We start from the raw sequence: 17,925 nt of genomic DNA on the forward strand, positions 1-17,925 counted from the left end.
CCAAAATATCACTTTGTAGCATATAAGAAAATTTAACAATCATAACACAAAGAAAAAAAGAAACATTATTTTGCTTATCATTAAGAATCCAAAAAAAAAGATTGGCACAGTCAATTTAGGCCCATATTAGTAAGTTTCAGATTTAGGACTTTATAGTGAGTTCATATATATCCAGAGGGTTATGCCTTTATGAAGTCAATACAATATTTTTCTATCCACAAATTATTTGTGGTATTAGAGACACCTTCCAAGGTTAGAATTTTCAAAAGAAATATTCCTGCACTAGGGAGATTATTGACACAGACAACAACCTGACCACATGTGCAGGTTGTCTTCTTCTTCCATGAATCTCTCTTCTCAAAGACTAACTTCCATTTCATGATCTCCAAATCTCGGCTTGAGCAAGTGAACGATGAGGATAGAATCCCATCTCCTACATCCACCACACTCCCTGCAAACACAAGACTCTCATCAAGGTAGTTTTGTGTGAGCTATCGTTATCACTATCACCATCACACAAGGAAATCACTATGAAGCAACCAATCAACACATTAGTGCCTCTTATCCTTAATAGAGACATTGTTGCTCAAATGAACCTCGGCTGCCACCCATGAGCCTTTTCCATCTAGAGCCAAGATTCACGTGTCCATCGTGCAACGTGACTTCTCCCTACATTCTCCTAGAGTTGCTCTACAATCAGGTCATCGCCCCACATTTTCTCAATGTAGTTGCTTGCCATAAGATCCTACTAAATATGACTCGCTATTATTACTCATCTCCAAGATCTCTCACTCCATACAACAACGCAAACCTCAGGAACACTTTTTGACCCTAATTGGTGTTAGGATGGTGTCACCTCCATCGATAATGAGCAACAACCATTACTTGCAAACTCATAATCTAAAGTAGTGGCTTTACCAACATGATACAGTGTTGCCGATGTTGTTTCCTAAAAGGAATAATCCAAAGTCTAAAATGAAGTCCTTTCGTCAACCTCTTCGCACATGTTGCATGGAACTAATTGCAACCACAAATTGTGAAAGAGATACCCTCCACAAACTACGAAAGAGGAAGACCAAATAAGACTCGATTAACGATAATAAAACAAGATAAAATTTATTTAAATATAGATGATGATATAAAACTCCACTCATGACGACCGATCATGGCTGGTCCCAAGCCCAGATAAAGGAGGAGGGTTGCGTTAGGTTGCCAGCCAGCGTCAACACTACGACAAATATTCAATGAATGGATCCATTAAACTATTGTGCTAATGCTAAGTTGTTCCCCGGAAGGAATGCGTTGCAGGGTCCATAGTTGAAGATTTCGTTCCGTGCCGGGCGGAACGGGCGAAACTTACCGTTCCGCCCGTGCACCGAAACCGGCACCAAATTAGGGAAGATTTTGTCGCGTCGTACATTGCTCGTCGTCGCGCGGCAGCATGGACAGCGTCACCAGAATCTTCCCATGCCGCCGGAAGCGTCGCGGGGCGCTCGAGAGCTATGGAGGCGTCGCAACACGACATTTCTGGCGGCGCTGAAAGCGTCACGGGACGCTTCCAGCACCACCAGAAGCGTCTCCGGACGCCTCTGGTGCCGCCGGAGGTGTCGCCGGACGCCTCCGGTGTCGTCGGAGGCGTCCGCAGGGCGTCGGATGGGTCGCGACGTCGCGGGTGAGTCGCGGCTTTGCGTTCGCGTGGGTTACTGTGCAAAATTAATTTTGTAATTTAAATAAATCAAACAATTCTCATTCTCACTTAATTGTGATATTTTAAAGAGGCTTTCATAAACCCTAATTAAATTATCCTAATAAAATATAAAAATATATATTTAAATTTTTTAAAAAATAATAAATTTTATTAAATAATATTCTGAAATTGTTTTTACTATTTTAAAAATTCTAAAAAAATCTTTAAAATTCTAAAAAAAAAATTTTTAAAATTATAAAAATTCATAAAAATTCTAATAAATCAAATTTTTATTCTTATATATTTTTTAATTATTTTATATTTTTTTACTGTTTTAATATTTAATTGATATTCTAATTTTTTTACTATTTTAAATATATATTATTTAAACTATTAATTAATTAAATAAACAAATAGTTAATTTATATGATTATTATATATAAAATAATATTTTGTATTAATTTATATAATTATGATTATTTAATCTGGACATTGGAGAACTATAAAAGTTATCTAAGTAAAATATTACAAGAATCATTGTTTCCATTTAACATATTATATTATGATGTATCAATTTTAATTAGAATTATTTATACATCAATTGTTTTTTTTAAACTATATTTAATTATTTTTTATAACAATATTAAGTTGTTTAATAATGAAGAACTTATATAAAATCAATATATAATTTATTTTAAAATTATACACAATAAATATATTTATCCAATAATTACTATATATATAAATAAAAAATACCGAAACTATATCGGCACGGCACGATACGATACCGAAACCGTATCGTTCCGGTCTGGGACCGAAACCTCGGCACGGGTCGAAATTTTAAACCTTGACAGGGTCCGACTCGGCAAGGACCGCTACATTTCCAGAACTCGAGTGTAGTGCTAAATATGCAAGAGCTATAGGGTCCAACTGTAACGTCTCAGTAAGGACCGCTACATCTTCATGAGAACTTGGGTGTAGTGTTAAATAGACAAGAGTTCTCACACCATAGGTTGGATAAGAACAAATATGATAGGAAAACTAATAATCTAAGATTTGGAACATGGAACATGGAACATAGAAACTCTCACTGGTAAATCAATGGAGGTAGTAGATATGATGATTAGGAGAAGAATTAGTATTTTGTGTGTACAAAAGACAAAATGGGCATGCGAGAAGGCAAAGATGATAGAGAACTCAGATTTTAAGTTATGGTACATTGGAAAGAGTAAAGCAAGAAATGGAGTGAATATTATTGTAGATAGTTTGTTAAACGATAAAGTTGTAGGAGTAGTTAGAAAATGGGATAGAATTATAGCCCTAAAGATAATAGTGGCAAAAGAAATTATGAACATAATTAGCGTATATGCACCACGGGTAGGATTAGATGAAACTACTAAATCAAGGTTTTAAGAGGACTTAGATGAAATATTACAAAATATTCCACCAAATGAAATGATTTTAATAGGAGGTGATCTAAATGGGTATGTCGGAGTGAAAAATGAGGAATATGAGAGAGTGCATAGGAGTTATGGGTTTGGAACGAGGAATGAGGAAGGGAAAACTATATTAGATTTTGCGATAGCATATGACCTTATATTAGCCAATACATTTTTTAAGAAAAGAGAAGAACACTTAGTCACATTCAAAAGTGGGAATAATAAATCGCAAATTGACTTTCTTATGGTTAGAAAGAAGGATAGAAAGATTTGTAAAAATTGCAAAGTCATCCCTGGAGAAAGCTTAACTACCCAAGGGTAGTAGTGTTGGATATACACCTCAAACATAGTATCAATAGAAAGAAAATATATACAATTCCTAGAATTAAGTGGTGGAAGTTAAAGGATGGAAAACAAAATATATTTAAGGAAAAGGTAGAAGTACAAGCATTAGGTGAAATATATGATGACTTTAATACAACATGGGATAAGATGGTATCAAAGTTGAAAATAGTAGCTAAGAGTGTACTCGGTGCATGCACCATTAAGTAAAGAATCTTGGTGGTGGAATGAGAAAGTGAAGGAAAAACGAATAGCTTATAAAGAATTATATATTTGTAAGAACGAGGAAAACTTAAAAAAAATATACAATAGCCAAGAAAGAAGCTAAGAAAGTAGTGAGTGAAGCAAAAAATGAAACTTTTGAACGATTATTTCAAAAATTGGATACAAAAGAAGGGGAAAGAGACATTTATAGAATAGCTAAAGTAAGAGAAAGGAAAACAAAAGATCTTAGCCAAATAAAATGTATTAAAGATGAATGTAATATGGTATTAGTAAACGATGGAGAAATAAAAGAGCGGTGGAAGAAGTATTTTCATCAACTTTTTAATGAAGGTTTAGGTGACCAACTTAACTTAGGTAATTTAAGTAGGTCAAATGAGCATAGAAATTTTAATTTTTATCGTAGAATTCAAACTTCATAAGTAAAACAAACTTTAAATGAGATGCACAATGAAAAAATCGTTGGACTATTCCGATAGAGGTATGGAAGTGCTTAGGGAAACAAGGTATTGAATAACTTACAAAATTATTTAATATGATATTGAAAATGAAAAAAATATCTAATCAATGGAGGATAAGTACTCTAGTTCCCTTATATAAGAACAAGGGAGACGTACAAAATTGTGCAAACTATAGGGGTATTAAACTAATGAGTCATACTATGAAACTTTGGGAAAAAGTAATAGAAAAAAATTAAGGAAGGAAACCACAGTGACAGAAAATCAATTTGGGTTCATGCCTGGAAGGTCGACAATAAAAGCTATACATCTTCTTAGATAATTAATTGAAAAATATCGAGAGCAAAAACAAGATCTACACATGGTATTCATTAACTTAGAAAAACTTATGAGATATGGAGAATTTTAGAAAAGAGGTGCTAGTGTAACATATATTGAGCTAATTAAGGATATGTACGAGGATATAATGACCAGAGTAAAGACTTCAGGCGGAGTAACTGAAACATTTCCAATAAATATAGGGCTACATCAAGGATCAACTCTAAGTCCCTATCTTTTTACACTAATTATGGACGAACTCACTGCGCACACTCAAGACACAGAACAATGGTGTATGTAGTTTGCAGATGATATTATTTTGGTAGATGAAATACGTGAAGGAGTAAATGCTAAACTAGAATCTTGGAGGGAAACACTAGAAGGGAAAGGTTTTAAGCTTAGTAGATTAAAGACAGAATATATGGAATTTAAATTTAGCAATATTAGAAGTAATGAAACAATTGTTAAGATAGGAGAGGACGAGTTACTCGGAACCGAGAGGTTTAAATATTTATGATTATTTTTGCAAAACGATGGAGGGATTAAGAGAGATGTCTTACATAGAATAAAAGCAGGATGGATGAAATAGAGGGGAGCGTTGAGTGTTTTATGTGACCGTAAAGTACCTCTTAAACTTAAAGGTAAGTTCTATAAAATCGCAATTAGACCTACTATGTTATTTGGAGCTGAATGTTGGGCTATGACTCGAGCACATGAACAGAAGATGAGAGTTGCAGAGATGAGGATGTTAAGGTGGATGTGTGGACATACGAGGATGGACAAAATAAGAAATGAGAACATTAGAGAGAAACTCGGAGTTGCATCTATTGAGGAAAAACTCCGAGAGACACGTTTGAGATGGTACAGACATGTACTTAGACGACCAATAAATACTCCAGTTAGGCGATGTAAAACTATGATAACCATGCATATCAAACGAGGAAGAGGAAGATCAAAAAAGACTTGGTTAACAACAATAAAACAAGATAAAATTTATTTAAATATAGATGATGATATAATAGGAGATAGAGCTCAATGGCGTAAAAGGATTCATACAGCCGACCTCACCTAGTGGGAAAAGGTTTGGTTGTTGTTGTTGTATATATAATGATATAATAGGGGATAAAGGCCAATGACGTAGAAGGATTCATGCAGCTGCCCCCGCCTAGTGGGATAAGACTTGGTCGTTGTTGTATTTATATTTCATTATTTAATAGTAACTTTGTATCAGATAAAAGTTGTTTCGTTTAATTTCCAATTATTTTATTACTATACATCATATTGTAATGTCATAAAAGGAATGTGTTTCTTTGTGAGGTGGAACTTATTTATTTATGTGACATAATTTCCTATTCTTCTTCATTACCTAAATTTCTAGTACATAAATAAAATCAATAAATTTATAGTCTAACCAAGATTTAAAATTTCAACCCATGTCAAGGTTTCGATCTCAGACCGGAACGATATAATTTCGGTATCATATCGTGTCATACCGATGTGATTTCAGTATTTTTTTTATTTATATATAGTAATTATAATATAAATATGTTTATGGTGTATATAAAAATAAGTTGTATATTGATTTTGTATAAATTCTCAATTTTTGAACAACTTAATATTGTTAGAAAAAATAATTAAATATAATTTTCTTTAAATAAAATTGATCTATCAATAACTCGAATTAAAATTGATCTATCTATAATAATAAGTATATAAATTAATACAAAGGTATATAATAATTATATAAATTAACTTATTATTCATTTAATTAATTATTAATTAAATAATATATATTTTAAATAGTAAAAACATATCAAGTAAAAAAATATAAAATGATAAAAAAATCAGAATATAAATCTAATTTATTAGAATTTTTAAAAAAATATAATTTTTAAAGGATTTTTTTAATGGAATTTAAAATAATACAAAATAATAAAAAAATATTAGAATATAAATAGAATTATTATATTTTTAAAAATTTTAAATGAAATTTAAAACATTAAAAATATAAATTTTTAAAATATTAATTAATAAAATTTATTAAATTTATTTTAATTTTAAATATATTTTTTATATATTTTATTAAGATAATTTACTTAGGGCTTATAAAAGTCCGTTCAAAATATCACACGTATCTTAGGAATTATTTAAATTAATTAAATTTAATTTCTTAAAAAAAATCGGTCGTGAGGCCACAGCGAATAGGGGGATGCATCCGGAGGCGCCGGACGCGTTCGGCGACATCGAAGGAATCGTCGGACTCTTCCACCGGCGTCAGAGGCGTCGCCGGAGGCATCCTGTGACGCCTTCGGCGTCGCAGGAGGCGTCCGTGATGCCTTCGGCTCCAAAGGCGTTACGGGACGCTCCCGACGTCTCTAAAAGCGTCCCAACGCTTTCGGCTCCGTCGTAAGCGTCCCGCAACTGCTCCGGCACCTACGACACATCTTGAAACTGGAACCGTAAAAATTGTCCATGCCGAGCGACACAGAACAGACATTTCATTCCATGGGTCTAACTAGTTGATTTAGGTAGATCTAGCAAATGAACTCGACTAAGTCAATATTTGGGTCCACAAGTGATTTACCCTAAAGTCCCATTGTATTGGTTTGTGATTTAATTTTTATAATTATGCACCCTCTTCTTCAAGCATCAAGCATCAAGCATCAAATCTTACACATCAATTAGACTCCTCCTTACCTTTTAAGAGGATGAGTGCCACATGCTAGGCACATCCACAAGGCCTCATGGATCAAAGAGGGATTTTCCTTTTGAAGATCTAAAAGCAACTCTAGAACCAAGGAGAGGGGAGCACCACAAATACTAGCTCTTCTCATAACAAGACCTCTTTCTTCCACTCGTTATAAGGACTTATGAGAATGCGAGCACCAACCACCAATGTTTGCTCGCAACAACCTGCTAGCAACCACGTCACATAAAGACACAAGCACAAACATTTGTAATCTTTAATTGTTACTTGGTCGATACGAACACAAGCATTGCCAATTTCAGCCTCTACTCATGACTCAACCACCTGCATGCTCCATTAAGTTTCATTTCACCTATATGTGAGTGGCATCTTTATGTCCATTACGGAGGAAAAGGCAAGTTCTCCAGGTTTCATAGAAATTGTTCACACAATTTTTTTTCTTTCGCTTTTTCCTTATTTTTGGTTGTTTCCTTCCTCTACTTGAATAAAATTGCTCTTTTTATGCCATTTCTGTTGCTTACCACTTATTGCATACCATCTTTTCATCTTCCATACCTCATATTTTTTATTATACTATATTACTCATAGTCCCTTCATCGTTCCCTCTCTTCAAATCCTTGAAAAATTCTTTATATCCATGTAATGGTTATCCCTTTATGAAGCAAGGCAATACAATATTTTGCATGTCCCTAAATTCTACACATCTAAACAATCAATGAAGAAAATCATTCATGTTGTTAACTTAAATACGAAAGAAAGTATAGCAAGATTTAATTTATATAACTTTGAAGTTTAAAATTTACCTTCTGCTGGATCAGTGTTCTTTGCCTGGGAGATGTGCAAAGTGAAAGTAGATGACATGGTTAAAACAGCTCCATAAAATATAAGGAAAACTCCAACCATCTTCAGAGACCAAGTTACCAAATAACAGACTCAGAAACTGCAAACTACCTAAATATCAAATTGACTTCTTTTAAACGAAATATTCGCAATTTACAAGAGCATCAATATAAAAGCTAGTACATGAATCACTACTAAAGTCCCCTTATTGTATTCTTTGTCAGTACTATATAAAAATTTTACTTATCAAAAAAAATAAATAAAAGCTAGTATATAGGTTAGCATACTGCAAAATCATTTCCTCAAACTGTTCTTACTTTCCATGTAACAGAAGTATCCCAGATTCTCAGTATAAATTAAAGATATATGGGACAGTATGGCCATCAGAATTTGCCATATTAGCAGCTAAATTCAAAGATCAACTCCTTTCTTGAATCACAATTGCTGATGAATGCATATATGCTACGAATTTTACAATGTCATGGTAACTGAAGTGAGAGTGATAAGAATTAACAAGTTTAACAGGGAACAGTCAAATCTTTGTACCAAAACCAAATGCGAACTAATATGAAATTGCATAAAACAGTTCAAGAATGATTTGACAGGATATACATATCCAAAAACTTCCTAACAAATTAAACATTATATTTCTCATAGCAATGCAATAAGATTCCACCCAGCATAGGTTAGTTTATAGAGTTACAGCCCACACAATACTAAGTGTTAATTAACAAGAGGAGACCATTTGGCTAGTGCAATCAAATGTACATATGACAATCACATATAACTGTTCTTATTAGAAACCTAATTTAAAGAGGTAGGGACCTATTTATAGATATACAAATCATAATATATATGATATTCAATTTTCCCAAAACTATATGATAGAAAAGTGAAGGAACCATCACTTTAGATTTAGCTTCACCAATGCCATCATGGCAATCGCCCTTGCCAACATCTTCATCTCCCTCCCCTCAACATCTCCACCCTCAGCCCTGATGAACCATTAAAGTGTGGAGGTTGCAGAAGAGGCTCATTCAAATTTCAGGACTAGATATTGGAGCACAAGTTCTTGGATCTTCTGTCTGTTGGGTTGTGTTTCACCTTGAGCTCTGTAATGCTAAATTGGATTGCGTTAGCTAAATATTCATGCAAGGTCTATTTTATTGTTGCGTTGTGAGGGTGATCCCTAGTCTTTTGTTTGACCATTGCCCTCTCCTGCTGAAACGTTGAATGGTGTTTGTTCTTATGCTTCTATTCTTCATTTGAGAGTAAATGGTGACTTCATCCTTATTTTCTTTCCTTAGCCCATGCTTGTTGGCAACAAGCAGATCTTAGGTGCACCTCTAGTTGCCTAAAAATGATAGTGATCCTGTGGTAAGGACGGGGACCCTCGTGGGCGGAAGGTCAACGATACGTGGAGGTCAAAGGTCAAAAGATTCAACGTTGAGACCCGACCGACCGAACTCAGAGGGCCGACCGGCCGTGAATCCCCCGAGCCGAATGAAAGACAACCCGACTAGGGGTCGGGTTTCCGATGCTCAAGATAAAAAAGTTTCAGGGCCGAGCGGGCTGTCCGGGTTGGCAGGGCCTGACAACAAGGCGGTGGGAGCAATCTCATTCAAGCATCTGAAGTCCTCCCGGTCGGACGATACTGCAGGGCGAAGTGATATGCTACGCGGCGCTCAACCGCTCGGCCACGGCGCAGAACAAGGCGCAGAGGACAAAGAGAGGATAACATCATCCTCGGGGCGTCTGCCCGCCGACATGTAGCGGGGTTGGCCGGTAGGGCTACAGGATCATCTTGTGGGCTTCACCGTCGCATCCGCGATATGCTCGGACGATTGCGGAATGGCGTCAGGTACTTTTCGACATGGGCTCGTTAAAGTATATTTGGAGCGTGCACGCGTGAGGCGTGTCGCGCCTCCCGAGGTCTATATAAGGACCCCGGCGTCGGCAGTTATCGCAATCCTCACTACATTTGCCTCTCGTTTCTCGTTGCGACTTAAAGCGTCGGAGGGTCGTCGTGAAAACCCCTCGACTCGGCTTCTTTGCGGGTTCGCGGTCCACCTCGACACGAAGGGGCGTGGGCGCCACATCCACGTCCAGTCGACTCGGTAGCTCGGGCGGGGATCAATTAGCGCCGTGTGGGGAGCGCACGTCAGTGGAGCGATGGAAGAAGGTGGGCCTTGACTCATGATGGCGCTCTCCCGGAAGAACTCGGCCGCTCGTCAGCGGCGGCAAAAATCGTAAACAGCGGTGACTTCGGTGGCGAGGCGTGTGACGGCGATGCGACATCGGGGGGCGGCACCGAAGGCGGCGGAGCAGCTCTCGATATAGGGCAAAATAAAGGACCCGGCACCCGGATGGGGCGCCGGCCAAATACTTTCATCGGGCTCTGTTCAAGCGCCGGAGGTCGCAAGCTAATCGGAACGAAGGATCTTCGTCGAATGACACTCGTCGGGACGTCGAAAAGCGCCCAGCGTCTGCGTCGCGGCGGATCGGAAAGTTCTCGGATGTCGTCTGCGTGATCCTGAGAAGCATTATGTGCCCCTGCGTCGAGAATACAGCGGGACAGACAGGCCAGACGACCATGCAGGTAAGTTCGGACTGCAACTCTGCATTAATACACGGATGGTGTGAAGTCTCAAGTGTTCCTCACCACCACCCTTCGAGGTCGGCGCGTGGTGGTTCGGGAGGACGGATCTATCACGAGTTTGAAAAATTCGAAGGCGTTCCTCCGTCGTTTTGCGGCGGCAGCGCCGGAAAACCCGGCGTCATTCGCCCTGAGAGCACGGGGGCAGTCGTCGCTCAGGTTACATCAGCGCTTGACGGTGTGTGGACGTTCGGTCACCTCGGAAACAATGATGAGCAGCGTTCGCGCAAGGGCGTGGGCGGTGATTTCTTCGCTCGCTCGCTCGTGAGCAGGGACTAGACCGTATGTTGCGTAAGGTCAGCGAGTACATTAATATGGAGAAGCCCGGTGGCGAGAAGAAAGCCACGGCGGTGAAGCTTCCGCTCGGTGAGCACCGTCGACCACCATTAGAGAGGAGAAATAAAGCCACCGTCTCGTGATGCCTATCGGTGCATGCCGTCCGGTAGTGGTGATGGCTGACCAGCCGGGGAAAGGTATGGACCAGATGTTTTGTTCACTCCGTGATCGACTACTCGCACCATGACTATAGACCTCCTCCGTCACTCGTCCTGCGCGAAGAGCTACCGCCCGCGATCACCTTCACGGGCGGTGGCACAGCGGGCCCGTTCGAAAGAATAGAGAGAGATCCCCGGCCGGCGTCGTCGGTGAGCCCACCATCGGGCGTCGCGCTGGCGACCTCGACCATCCGCTCGAGAGGAGAATAGGAAGACACGTCTCGGCGAGATCAACATCGTCAGTGGGAGGCTCGGAAGGAGACTCTAATAGAGCGAAGGCATGAGGGGCGAGATACGCGCGGTCGGCTGACGGGAGAGCGGCGGACCGAGATCGGCAGGGCCTAGGGACCTCGAAGGTGAAGTCCAGCGATGGCCTATACGATCGTTCGGTAATAGCTAACTTCACTATTCACGCGTTTCGTTGAACACTCGGTGTTGTAATATTCAAGAGGCCTTCGACGACTCGAATCGTGAACTACTACGTGTGACCCCTCTACGGGTTCACTAAGACGAAGTCTTGTCGAGGCGGTCCGTTCATTGGGAAGAGGAGGCTCGGAAGACGACCCCTTCGTCATGGTTGATGCTCATACTGCGTCTGTGATATCTTGGGGCGGCTGGCTCTCAGCGAGGTTCCGGGCGGTCGTCTCTGCTCTGAAGATCGAGTTCCGGTGGAAGATCAGTAGGGGAGGTGCGGGGAGACGGTGGCGGCTCGAAGATCTTGATGTGGAATGGTCAGAAGTAGAAAGCTGAATCCCTTTCGGAGTCTGCGAGTCGGGGTAAATCTGTAGAAAAACCACCTTTTGGTTTCTGAAGAAAGGAGGAGGTCTGATTGACTCTTCCCGGAGCCACACCTTCATGGCATCAGGCACGGAGGAGAACCCGGAAGGAAAGGCGATCAATGCCTCCAGTGAGAGCGGCGTCTTGGCAGTGGTCGACCCGAGGCTGCGGGGTCTCATGGGCGTGGCGCGACGAACTACGTCCGGCAGGGCGGACCGGTGTGAAGTGAAGAAAGGAGGACTTTAGCGGAATATAATTATCGGACGGAGGTAGAAAGCTAAGGCCACGTAAAGGAAGTCTGATTCCCAGTTGGCTCATATGTGGTCTTGGTCTCAGCCGGACAGAGTGGAGTGCGTCGATTCAGGGACTGAACAAGGCATGCAGGACACCCCTGGGATCGATCAGTGGTAGACTCCGCGGTAGGGTCTTGAGTTGATATGCATCTTTGGATCATACAGGCTACCATCAGACCTGTCGTTAAAATTTTGAAGAATGCGGGCTACTACCGGTCGATGAACAGTATTGGGAGTAGATCGGACTTGAGTACCGTGACTTATGATCCTTAGTATCTACATCACGGACATGCTTTCGCATTCCTGGTGCTAACCCTCGAAACTTTTTTCGAACCAGTAGGTAAGCAGACTACATCGTGACAGCGGAAGGCGTCAGCGAACCCCAAGACATGGCGCCGCCTCGCAATCTGAAGGAAGTACAAAGTCTGACCGGAAGGATAATGGCTCTATCAAGGTTCATATCTAAATCAGCTGACCGGAGCCTGCCGTTTTTCAAGATCTGAGGCGAGTGACCAAGTTCCAATGGGATGAGGGTGGTCGGCGTTCGAGGAACCGAAGACTTACAATTCCTTGCTGAGTGTTATGAGAGCAGTGTGGCGAAACCCTCCACCTTTGTTTTATTTATTAAGGAGGCATCTGTAGGCTCGGCATTAGCAAGTAAAGGCGAGCGAAGAGCGACATGTATTTAGAAGTCGTATCTTGAGGATCTTAGTCTACGCTACACGGTCTAAAGTTAGCGCGCCGCCTTGGTCATACCGCTCGGAGAGTTGCGCCTTACTTTGGTACAGCCCATTATTGTGATGAGCGACCCATTGGGAAGGTACTCCTAAACCACAGGCATCAGGGCGACTAAGTAGTGGACCAATGAGCCAGCGAGTTCGACATCAATACCAGCCCAGTCGGCTTGAGACTGGTGAGAGTCTGGCGGATTCGTGGTGAACTGAAGCTACCAGTATATGGGCCGGATAAATCCTCACTCGACTCCCAGCGGAATTGGGATCCTATTACTTTCGCCTTAGGGAGGCGGATGCATTTGTCATCAGAGACTATCGGCCCGGTACTTGAGGCGGTCAGAAGCCCTCGCAGCGGTGACTATGAGCCAGCAGCGTGTTGGAGCAGTAGGGTGGTGATGCACTGGATTCGGCTAACCGCTCTGACTCATTTCGCGCCTTTGGATAAACAGTAGGGCTTCAGGTTATACGGAGCCTTTGCTGAGACCGACTTCACTGCGGTAGTGGTCAGAGATGCGAGCGGAGACAGCGGCGGATGGAATTAGTCGAGCTGTGAGCTCGATGCTCGCGGTGTGTCGTCAGCAACCCAGTCGGTAAGTATCATGACGTGGACGGATGGAAGAGCCTCGCGTTCGGCGATTGGAAGCGGCCGTACATTCTGCGCTCGAGGCCGCGATACGTCGGGAGAAGCTCGGCTGCGAGGAGGTCGGCCCGTTGCGCCTCGTGAAGATCGACTGCCAGCGTTCTCGACCGTTGAAGTGTGTCGATTCGGAGGCATAAGGTACGATCTCCGGAGTACACGAGGATCTGCGGAGAGTCTCGTCGGCCGGGTCTTTGGCTAGGAAGATCTACCGCCGGATACTTGGCCAGCTGACTCTGCGAGGGCGCCGCTCGGACCAAGTAGCAACATGTCTTTCTTGTCGAAATGCCAGGGTTTCTCTCATAAGCCGTGGGAGGAAATGAAAAGCGTCCATGATATCACCTTGGTTTGACCCGGTGGGGCGTGGACGCCGTGGGACATTTCCCTATAGCGGCGGATAATGGAGGATTTCTACAGTGGCGATCGATTACTTCTCCAGTGGGTGGAGCTGAGCCATGTCGAATAACCCAATGATCGAAATTCATGGCCAGCATCGTATCGGTTCGGCGTTAAGCGTCGGCCGTGTCGGACAGGCGGCGGTTAAATTCGAATGGCTCGAGATGGTGCGAGGATATGGCATTGAAGCATCACTTCCGCATGGCGTATCCCAATGTGGTCGAGCGAAGCCGTGATGGAGATCCTCGGTTCGGGCTCGATTCGACCAGCATAGGAGGAAGGCTGGGTGGACGGTGGCAGGAGTCTTATGGGCCGTCCATGCGACCCACTGGGGAGGCAGAATGCTGCAGTTCCACTATGTGGAGGTGAGAGGCGGTCGTCCCGTCGAAGTGGTAAGTCCGTGGGATCGAGACTTCAGCGGGGATAATTCGGCGGAGGAAGCTAAATTGGACTTGATCGGCGAGGCGAAGCGTCCGTCCGGTGGCCTCTGATGAAGAATAAAGCGAACTACAACCTTAGCGTGATTCCCAAGGCGTTCGGTGGGTGACTTGGTGGGAAAGTGGCCGGTGGGGGCGTAGGCCAGTGGAGCTCCTGGGCGGGACCCTTGAAGTCGTCGAGAAGCTCCGATCGGGGCCCTACTACTTGGAGGATGAGGATGGAATGACTAGAGAGACCCATGAGCCACCTTGATACTATGGTGGGATGAAAGATGCGCCGATGTAATATATTCCATGAATATTCCGTTCAGCTGTAGCCTTTGGTTGCAGGAATGAAAATTATAAGAACGAAGCAAAGGCATGAGCATTATGCGCCAAGCGGATAACTGCATGAAGGCGTGGTGGAGACCCCGTGTCGTTCGACCGGGTGTATATTATCCGAGCCACAGGCTCGATGTCGAAGACCCCGCGCCGTTTAGCCGGATGTATATTATCCGAGCCATGGGCTCGATGTCGAAGACCGTCGAGCAGTGACGTTAAATCTTAGAGTCGAACCGGCGACTATAAATATCCCGCTCGAAATACCGTCGAGCGGCGACGTTAAACTCTAGGGTCGAAGCGGCGACCATAAATATCCCGCTCGGAAGACTGTCGAGCGGGGATGTTAAACGCTAGGGTCGGGGCGGTGACCATCAATATCCCGACGAAGACCGTCGGCGGCGGCGTTAAATCTTAAGTCGAACCGGCCGGCCTCTAAACCCTCCGGCTCAGAAGACCGTCGAGCGGCGATGTTAAACTCTAGAGTCGGACCAGCGACTATAAACCCTCCCGACTCATAGATCGCCGAGCAGTAGCCGGAGGGTCCAGCCTTGGCATCACGTAATCCTAAGGAAACTTACGGAAGAGTGATGGAAAATCGGCGGCGTTAAATCTTATCTTAGAGTGAGCCATTTATAAACCCTCATTAGGAAGGCCAAATCGGACGTGACGTTAAATCTTAAAGTCGAATCGTGACTATAAACCCCTCGGCACGAGACCCGTCGGCTGACGTTAAATCTCGGTCAGACGGTATCGGCCCCGGCGAAGACCGTCGAGCGGCGGCGTTAAATCTTAAATCCAGGCGTGACTATAAACCTCGGCTTCAAAGACCGTCGGCGCGTGACGTTAGAATTTCTAAGTCGGACGACTATAAACTGACGAAGGCCAGTCGGTGACGTTAAACTCTAGAATCAGACGGTATAAACTCCGGCTGAAGGCCGTCGGTGGCGGCGTTAAACTCTGAGTCGGATTGTTCTCACCCCGGATGAAGCGACGTCGCGTGGAAGCATGTTGAGACATAGTAAAGATCCGTGAAAATGGAAGTCGTTTGACCGATCGGTATGATGAAAACACTAAATGAAAATCCCGAAGTTACGGAAAATTGATTAATGGTCGGCGTAAGTAAAAAGCGCAATGAAACTCGCCGGTACCGGGCGTAGTGGGAGGTCGTTCTTCGTCGGCGAATTAAGAAAATTCCTGCGAAGGTCGAGCGTGGGGTCGCGCAATTAAAAGGAACACTCGAATGAAGGCTATAGCGGTAGGTGGGCGTCGTTTAAAATAGCATTTAAAGAGATTCTGGATGCCACATTAAAAGTCTAGGTGATCGATGAATTAAAGGAAGATACTTGCTTCATTAGTGGTTGAAAATATGTTTTTGGGATGGTAGTGAAATCGCGTGTTCTTTCTGTAGCGAGGGGATGACCGCGGAGTGGGAGTGGCCTTGGACTTGAATGATGTGAGTGAAGAAGAAGTAACACGACTTCGAAGAAGGCAATCCTGACCCGGTTCGTACCTTCTCCACCCAAATTCCACATGACGGGATGGATTTGCCTCAAGGCTGTGTGGCCGGCTCCGCTCTTGGTACTCCTTGAAGGCGGCACGGGGGCGTCGAGAGCCTAACGAGAGTCCTTGAATCGTCCTTGAGTTTGGTGCCCTCCTCAGAAACTACGCTCTCCTTACACTTGACTCGGCTAGCTACGTTTCCACCAGCTGCTCCAGGCTAAGACTACATTCTTTCGGATCAATGGTGGCCGGTGTTCTTCGGTGGTGTATTTCGATCTCTTCTGGTCGTAGGTTTGACACCTTGTCCCTAAATTTAGTCGAGCTTATATGAAATGCAGTCAGTTTGTCTTCTTCCTCTTGGCCTTTAACAGATCCTTGGTTTTGGCGGCTCCTTCGCAACCGACAGAAACCCTCGGGAAGGCAGCCCAGACGCCTGACAGTCTCAGCTCCTCCTCCACCATTTTAGCGGTTGGAAGCGGTGATCTCTTCCACCCTTGGCAGTGTACACACGGGAAAGATTAAAGGCGATCAGAGGCTACATAAAGAGAAATAAAGCTTACCCACAGCAGGTGCTGCGTAAAAACCCCAGCCCTCGTAGCCACCACGGGCCCAGCATCCCGCCCGTCAGTGAGGGCCTTGGCCAAGTGATCGCGTATTTCGGGAGCTGGTCGGCCGATCGGCGGACTCGGCAGCGGGCAGCCCCATTAGGGAGATCCAGTGGCCTAATGAAATGCGGCCTTGGCCCGGAGTCGTCAGCCCGGGCGCCCGAAGGATCAGTCAGAGACATGTGGATAGAATTCTCGGCGGAGGACTCGGCGGAGTGGGAGGAAGGAGGCTACTTGGGGCAGCCGATGGGGGCCGCGGCGCCTCTCAGGTTGAGGAGGGAGTCGGTCGGAGGAGCCTCATGGAGTGGTGCTTTGCCGCGTTGAGGCGGTGGGTAAGCTCGGAGCACTTACCTTTCTGAGGTGGCCAGAGCCGAGGAGGCACCTCAGTCGTCGTCTTTTCTGTCGGCGGCTGCGTCCTCGATTAAGGAGTCTCCTCACGACGGTCGGTTCCTTGCTGGGGTTACCCTTTGGCGTCATGATGCGAGCACAGCCGTGGCCCCACTGCGCTTCACTCGTCCTCGTCTTGGCCGGCCGGCGATGCCCAGCTCCCATTTCCTTGGCTTGCCGGTAGCGGCTCTTCTTGAATTCGGCAGCCACGGACTCCATTCGATATTCGGCTGAAAGAAAGAGAAATCGGTTAGAACTCGAAAGCAAATGTACAATGAAATTCTTACGAAGCTACTCGGGAGGGTGGCTGGGACTCAGACAAATATGTACGTCACTCCTTCGGGTGAGGAGCTTGTTGATGTCGAGCAGGGCCGGCCTAGCGATTCGTACTTGAATAGTCCGGTCGGGTCTTAAACTTCTTCAACTCGGGAGAGATGGGCGGTCAAACTTTGCCGTTTAAATGCGAAGGGGCTCCGGGGAACACGAAGGTGAAAAAGTTCTCTTTCGATGTTTGTTGGAAGAGGACAACTTATCAAAAAAGACTAAGCCGGGCTGAGCTTGGAAGTGTCATTTCGGTGCTTGGGATAATAAAAATAATAGAAGACCTCCGGGCGGAGGGAATGTTGTGTATCTTAAATAAAACCACAACTCCACACAGAAGGCGAAAAGTGTTGG

General features: G+C 43.9%; 1 protein-coding gene across 4 annotated transcripts in view; it reads right to left on the reverse strand.

Moving 5' to 3' along the window:
- Window positions 1–9,586, reverse strand: part of LOC121967786 (probable LRR receptor-like serine/threonine-protein kinase At1g06840) — a 45,101-nt gene extending 35,515 nt beyond the window's left edge. For 3 of the 4 annotated variants that reach the window (XM_042518231.1, XM_042518234.1, XM_042518235.1), the window contains exon 1: window positions 7,977–9,586. In XM_042518231.1, the coding sequence (XP_042374165.1) occupies window positions 7,977–8,076 (100 nt within the window). In that variant the 5' untranslated portion in view covers window positions 8,077–9,586. The remainder of the gene's footprint in view (window positions 1–7,976) is intronic. The other variant, XM_042518232.1, reaches the window with a different exon arrangement.
- Between the last annotated feature and the right edge of the window lie 8,339 nt (window positions 9,587–17,925).

This window comes from Zingiber officinale, chromosome 3B (assembly GCF_018446385.1).
Source record: "Zingiber officinale cultivar Zhangliang chromosome 3B, Zo_v1.1, whole genome shotgun sequence".
NCBI lineage: Eukaryota > Viridiplantae > Streptophyta > Magnoliopsida > Zingiberales > Zingiberaceae > Zingiber > Zingiber officinale.